General features: G+C 40.2%; 1 protein-coding gene across 2 annotated transcripts in view; it reads right to left on the bottom strand.

The window, feature by feature from the left end:
• Positions 1-375: 375 nt before the first annotated feature.
• Positions 376-7,924, bottom strand: part of NOCT (nocturnin) — a 34,457-nt gene continuing 26,908 nt past the window's right edge. For both annotated transcript variants that reach the window (XM_007999809.3, XM_007999810.3), the window contains one exon: positions 376-6,365. In XM_007999809.3, coding sequence (XP_007998000.3) covers positions 5,530-6,365 — 836 coding nt within the window. In that variant the 3' untranslated portion in view covers positions 376-5,529. The remainder of the gene's footprint in view (positions 6,366-7,924) is intronic.

The following is a 7,924-nucleotide window of genomic DNA, read 5'->3' as shown; positions in this document are numbered from 1 at the left end:
TTTTTTGGAGACAGTCTAGCTCTAGCTTTGTCACCCAGGCTGGAGTGCTGTGGCGTGGTCTCAGCTCACTGCAACCTCTGCCTTCCAAGTTCAAGCAATACTCCCATCTCATCCCCTGGAATAGGTAGGATTAGGCACCTGCAACATGCCCGGCTAATTTTTGTATTTTTAGTAGAGACAGGGTTTTGCCATATTGGCCAGGCTGGTCTCGAACTCCTGATCTCAGGTGATCCACCCACCTCAACCTCCCAAAGTGCTGAGATTACAGGTGAGAGCCACCACGCCCAGCCCATTTCCACGTGTATGCAAGTTTCTATTCTTGTATGCAAGTTGTCTGGATCTTGAAGCCTGACCCTGTTTAATGTGGCAAGATAGTTAATCAGTGTCCTGCTTTATTGCTACAAGAGTTTCAGATAGTTTACATATAAGAACAAATGAAAGTCAACAAAAATAAACAGGTACAAGAAATTTCAGTGAAGAAAAAAGGAATTTCAAATAAATTACAAAAGAAAACTAATACAATATATGCTGTAAAGTGTTACAGTCATTAAAATCCAGCTATATACTGGCTTTGAATATATTGGCAGTCAATAAAGATAAGTTAACCAGTTGAGATTCATACAGGCCAAGTTTACCAGATGCTTAGGAGATGCAAGGCTGTCAAGAAGGGTTTTGCTGTCTGCGTGACTAATCTTACATGAATGTTTTCCCAGAATTGAATTTTCCAAAGAAATATGGGGACAAGGGGCTGCAGTTGTGGGTATTCTGTTTTGTCATTCAAAGGCAGATCTTTCTACATTACAAATCAAAGTACAACTGACAACCTCTCGAAACTGAAGAACCTAAGCAGTAGCCCACAACCTCACATCTGCCTAGAGGAACAACTGGGTAGAAAAGACCAACCAACCAATCTTTCGCCATTCAGTCAGCCCTTCTGCCTATTTTGGGCTTAAATTTCTATGAACAGTATTAGTTCTGCCCTTTCAAATTGAAGGGTTATTCTCTCTGGTGAAAAAATTAGGAGTGGGTTGTTAGGACATGAAATACAGAGGGCCCTTCCCTTTTTTGTTTTGAAACTTAGCCATTATTATTCTGACTTACAATGTGTATTTTAAAATTTATATTATTTTACAGTCTCACAAATCTATGAGGTTTGAGAGGGCAGATACAATAATATACTCTATGGATGAGAAAACTTAGGCTCTAGAGATGGAGCAGCTCATTCAGGGTCACACTGGTGACAGCTAAGTCTTTTCAGTTACAGCCTGTGCCCTTTGACATGTTGCTTTTTCCCCTCCTCTTATTTTACATGCCCTAGTGAATTTCAGGCCTTTGCCATTCTGGTGTTTGACCATGGCTCAAAAATCTCTTCCTAATATCTATGCACTCCAGGTAAAAAGTCTGCCTGTCCTATATTTTTATACATGTCATTTTAAAGAAAGAGTTGATTAGAGCTTCTTATGTATGCACATTCATTTCTTGGATGCCTTTTTTAAAACTGAAATCATGTTTTAGTTTTACCTCTTTTTAGCATTTAATTATTGGGAATCTTTCCTCAAGTCTAACACACATGATAAGTAATGCATATATATATATAACTATATGCAACATTCCCTTCATTATAAATCTTGGCTGTTTTAAAAATGGTTTGAATACAGAATATTTGCATCAATTTTTGCCTTTAATTTGAAATACAAGAGTAGCTGTTCTTACTGCTCCCTTTAAAAACTACCATTGAAGTATGCAAACAGTATCAAATGTTCTACTTTGGACAAAACTAGACTTTACTGTATCAGAATACTGGAAATCCAGGCCAGGCGTGGTGGCTCATGCCTGTAATCCCAGCACTTTAGGAGGCCGAGGCGGGTGGGTCAGTTGAGGTCAGGAGTTCGAGATCAGCCTGGCCAACGTGGTAAAATCCCGTCTCTACTAAAAATACAAAAATTAGCCGGGCATGGTGGTAATCCCAGCTACTAGGGAGGCTGAGGCAGGACAATCACTTGAACCTGGGAGGCAGAGGTCGCAGTGAGCTGAGATCACACCTCTGCACTCCAGCCCGGGCAACAGACTCTTAAAACAAAACAACAAAACAGATCTTAAAAACAAAACAAAACAATAAAACACTGGAAATCCATTATATTCCAGTATTCAGCCACCACTCTTTCTTGTAGTCTAATTCTGTATGTATGATACTGCATGTGTATTTGACTTACACGTTTGACCATTTGACCATGTTTAACAAATCTCTTGCTACACTGCAACGTCTGTTCTCTGTTTGTGTTCACTCAAAGCCAAAGAAACGGTGGTGAGGAAGAAGCAAGCACTGTGGAGTCAAGATAGACCTGGGTTTGAATCTTAGACACAGCTACTATTTATTAGCTATCACTTTGCTCAAATTATTTTAACCTTTTGAGCCCCTGTCTGTAGTTTTAAGACCCTATATAAAGCTCTTAGTCAAAGGCACTCAAATGTTAATTTCATCATATGTACACACCATAATGCCTTATTTAAATAAACAATCCAGTCAGTCATTACTACCACCATGTACTATGTACGGTATCTACTGAAATGTGGCGTGGAGGAAACCAAAACTCATGCCGCTCCTACTCCCTTTTCAAATTTGCAATTTACCTTCTGAGAGTCAGTAACAAAACAGTATATGGGAAAATAGAAAAATAAAAACCAGAAACAAAATAGTACATAGGATATAATAGGAAAAGCAGAATGAACGGTACATATGGATGGAATAAGGGATCTATGCATGGAACAAGCAACTTGGGGTGGGGCACAATGGCTCATGCCTGTAATCCCAGCCCTTTGGGAGGTGGAGGTAGGAGGGATCACTTGAGCCCAAGAGTTTGAGACCAGCCTGGGCAACATGGTGAAACCCTATCTCTACAAAAAATAAAAAAATTTAGCTGGGCATGGCTTCATGTACCTGTGGTCCCAGCAGCTCGGGAGGCTGAGGTGGGAGGATCACTGGAGCCCATGAGGTAGAGACTACAGTGAGCCACGATCACACCACTGCACTGCAGCCTGGATGACAAAGCAACACCCTGTCTCAAAAGAAAAGACAAAAGGAACCTAGTAAGATTTATACACTACTAAAAAATCCTTACGTAGAAGGCTCACATATGACTTTTTTTTTTCAGTTCCTGGTAACTCACAGAACATATAAGGCAAATGCATCAGTGAAGGAAGGATTCAATCTCCTGCAGTGATAACTAGAAAGGATAACTCAGTGTTTCACTATGGATTTTTCCCAATCCCCTTAACTCATAGTAACATACCAATCATATGTTGGTGTTTCCAAAACCGATTCTGTCCAGTGGCATGCCCAAGCACCCATATGCCTGCCCTCAACTCATACCGTGTTAATTTTGTTGGCAGACAACACTTAAAACTCAAACATTGACTTTCATTCTCCTCCAGATTTATTTACTTAAGGCTGCCATGGTTTCTCTTCAGGTTGAAATATTTGGGGTTAGGTAAACAATGTACCTGCACTAATAAGTATTCAAATCAGTATTCTCAACAACATACGACTAGCAATTAGTCATGCTAAAATCTGAACCAATTCTACATTTGGTAGATGTTCTTATGCTTGTCATTCTTTCCAGTAGCCCCAAAATTGTGTGCATACTATGTTACTTCTGAAAACCTCATTTGTTTTAAAAGTGGTTCTATTACAGAATGAGTGATCCATTTCAGTGGATGTTGTTGCAGCTACCACATACAGAGAGCGTAAGTGCCGTCAACTTGCAGCTACAGATCTATCTTTGTTCACTTTTACAGTGAAGGCTCCATGTGTGAATGGATATATGTGGGTCATTACGATAAAACAGTATTAAAGGAGAAAATCTACTCCCAGATTCTTTTTGGACTACAAAGATATTAAAAGCACTAGCTTTAAAAGACCATTTATTAATCTTATGTATTTACAACTCACAAATTAAAATATCTATTACCAGTAAGTTATTTTGTTTGGAAGAGGCTTTACCTGTAATTTGTACTTTTATTTCTGATGGAAGAGAATTCCAGGTTTTTTGTTTGTTTTTTTGTTTTATTTTTGAGACAGAGTTTCACTCTTGTTGCCCAGGCTAGAGTGCAATGGTGCGGTCTCGGCTCACTGCAACCTCTGCCTCGCAGGTTCAAGCGATTCTCCTGCTTCAGCCTCCCAAGTAGCTGGATTACAGGCACCTGCCACCAAGTCCAGCTAATTTTTGTATTTTTAGTAGAGACGAGGTTTCACCATGTTGGCCACGCTGGTCTCGAACTCCTGACCACAACTGATCCACCCGCCTTGGCCTCCCAAAGTGCTGGGATTACAAGCGTAAGCCACCACACCCAACCCAAGTTATCTAATTTTTACATTCTTCTTTCTAGATATTTTGAATCACAGTATGTGGCTATCTTAGGAAATTTCAATGAAAGCCCATTAACAGGCTTTCTAGAAAAGAAAGGTTCCTATCTCTGAAAAGAAGGTCCTACTGACTCTCTTGGCCACTGCCACATACGGCTTCTAAATAACCTATTGTGAATAGCATATTCCAATACAAATAATGATGACATCGAGTGACTAATATCAAATGTATACCAATATTATTCCAATGGCAAAGTTTAAATATGTAACAGCAATACAATAATGAAAACTAATTGATTAAACAATTGAAAACTAATTGGAATCTCTTCAAGAAACACAGTAACAGGGAACGTAGAGGCAGCACAAGGATTATTTTTGAAGAATGTATTAAAGAAATCTGGCATTTAAATAACAAAAGCCCCTCCAGGCTAAATAGTTCCTTTGCACTCATTTTGTTACAGCCCAAATGAAAATATTTTAAAGCTTTATGAAAATTACCATAAATTACTTTCTCTATAACTTCTCCTGCATGGTTCTAAAATGTTCATAATGCTATAATTTATTTACTTAATTTTATATGAAGATATAAAAAATAAATATTGCCATGCATATTGTTGACATTTTAAAAACCCACAAATAAAATGCTGTTTAGAGAAATTACTCCTACATACTAGTATGGAAGATTCAAGCAAGTCTGAGTTTTTATAGCATCCTCAAACTGAAAAAGCTTCAAAATAACCGAATTTATTATTTTAGAAATAGAGATGGGGTCTCGTGCCATGTTGCCCAGGCTGGACTTGAACTCCTGGGTTCTAGTGATTCTCCCACCTTAGCCTCCCAATGTGCTGGTATTTATTACAGGCATGAGCAGCCACCGCACCTGACCAAAACAAGCCAATTTAATGCCCTTAAATGGTCAAAATGTAATATTAAGGAAAAGAAAACAATACAAGCCAAAATTGGAGTGCAAACACCTTTTTTGCTATAGGTTTTAATTGAAAAGATCTGTGAACTAACGGGAGTATTTTCCAAGGGCATGCTGGAAACAGAAAATGAAATGATAGAAACTTCCCATGTTTCTATCCTTCCTCTGGCATTGTCTTATCCTATTTGTTTCCTGAAACATCCCGTTAAGACTCTTGTGATTAAAAAGACAAAGCAAGTATTTATAAAAGTCCGTCGGGTTCCTCAGTAAAGCTGAAGTCACATACTAGAGACAGGTGGTCTGAAGGATAATTGAAGGAAGGTAGCCTGTTGGGTCCAATCTGTTCTTCAGTGAGCAGATCGAGAGCTGACCTTACATTCAGAGCATGTTTAGAATACCAGATGTAATCCAGGGTGTGCCTGCACTCCCCTGAGGTCCGGATCTTCCAGGTAGTGTATGGGGGTTCTGACTGCCCATCAGCACTCAGCAGCTTGTAGGCGCTGTTCAGGTTGAGGCTAGAGGAAGCAAAGTGTTTGTAGACCTCTTCTGTTGGCTCTGCATTGAAGTCCCCACACACAATAAGGGGAATCTTGGCTCCTTGGGTGATGTTTTGCAGGTTCTGAAGGAGGTCACAGCCTTGAGCTGATCGAAACCGCTCCCAGCCAGTGCGTGCTTTTAGATGGGTGACAGCGATGCAGAACTGTCGGCCTGACTCCTTGCACTCCAGGGTCTGTGCAATGGCCACCTGGTTGGTTTTCAGTGTCATGGCTGTCAGCCTAATATTGGCACTGTTGACTAGCTTGAATCGGTTTTGAAGAAAAAATAAGGCACAGCCATCTGGTCCATTGTTGTGTTCTACATCTAGACAAGGTGACCAGGGTTTGGGGAAAAACGTGCCTTGATAACCTAGTCTACTGAGGAGTGGTTGGAAGGTGTCAAAATAGTGGTCCACCTCTTGGAGGCACAATATATCAGGCTGGTAGGCCAAGATTTCTTCTAGGATGAGACATTTCCTTTCTTCCCATTTGAGTGCTTCAACAGGGCATTGTACAAAGTTGTCTTTGCCTTCTCCAAGAGCTGAAAAAAAAAGCCAGTCAGTTGTCAGCTCTTAGAGAACCATAACTTCAAAGTACCCAGGAGATTTGGCATCACTCAACACCCTCAGAATGCTTCCTCTGCTTCAAAAGCTTGGAGTGGTTCTCTGTCAAAACTGTATTACCCTATCCAAACTAAATCACCTCTCACTATGTGGATGAAGCACACAACAGATCTTTTGTTTCAGAACTATTTCATGTAACTATATTCCAGGATATCAAGATCTTACTTAAGGAAACTGCTTTGCAGTCCCAGGGATCTAAGCTATGTCAAATGAAATAAATGTCAATTAAAAAAAATTTTTTTTTTGTTTTTTTAAACACCAAATATTTAATGCCAAGTATTAGTTTTAACCCTGACTATTATAGACACTACTCAGAATGAATGGGACTTATTTTATGGAAAAAGAATCAAAGATTGGTAAGTCACAGAATCTCCTCTTATTTTCCATGAAAAAAAAAATAATCAGGCCCTTGTTTTTCTTAAAATCTCAACTGCTACATAAAGTTGATTGACACATCTGTTTTTTAATTTGGCAGACCCAGGAAAGAAATCCTTTCTACCATAACAAAGTAACATATATATACACATACACACGTATATATATACACATACACATGTGTGTGTATATATATATATATATTTTTTTTTGAGACAGAGTCTCGCTCTGTCCCCCTGGCTGGAGTACAGTGGCTCAATCTCAGCTCATTACAACCTCCATCTCCCAGGTTCAAGTGATTCTCCTGCCTCAGCCTCCTGAGTAGCTGGGATTACAGGCACACACTACCACACCTAGCTAGTTCTTTTTGTATATTTAGGAGATGGGGTTTCACCATGTTGGTCAGATTGGTCTTGAACTCCTGACCTTAGGTGATCTGCCGACCTCAGCCTGCCAAAGTGCTGGGATTACAGGCGTGAGCCACCGCACCTGACCACAAAGTAATAGAGAACTGAAGCAACATCATTTTGGTCTCAAGTTATATAAATGAGTATAAATAATATGGCCACAAAAATACCTAGACTCACCTCCACCCACAAAGAGCTGCCATTTTCTGCATAAAGTTCTGTGTTACCCAGTTTCTTCCCTGCAAATGGTATCATGGTGCTATGGACTGAAAGCTGGGGACAACAGAAAGTTTGAGGCTGTTCCATTCAACTGCCTAATAAAAGGTAGGGTTCTCCAAATTTGGATCTGCTGGGAAGTAGACAGACTTTCATTGTTCATGGATAGTCCACAAACATGGAAGGTGTAAAGAATAAACCGTGAGTTACTTGCTTTAATTGTAAAAACCAGGTCAGGTGCGGTGGCTCACGCCTGTAATCCCAGCACTTTGGGAGGCCGAGGTGGGTGGATCACCTGAGGTCAGGAGTTCGTGACCAGCCTGACCAACATGGAGAAACCCCGTTTCTACTAAAAATACAACATTAGCTGGGTGTGGTGGCGCATGCCTGTAATCCCAGCTACTCAGGAGCCTGAGGCAGGAGAATCACTTGAACCCGGGAGGCGGTGGTTGCAGTGAGTTGAGACTGCGCCATTGCAC

This window comes from Chlorocebus sabaeus, chromosome 7 (genome assembly GCF_047675955.1).
Source record: "Chlorocebus sabaeus isolate Y175 chromosome 7, mChlSab1.0.hap1, whole genome shotgun sequence".
Taxonomy (NCBI): Eukaryota; Metazoa; Chordata; class Mammalia; order Primates; family Cercopithecidae; genus Chlorocebus; species Chlorocebus sabaeus.
Note: the sequence above shows the minus strand (reverse complement) of the source record. Positions and strands in the feature narration are given on the sequence as shown.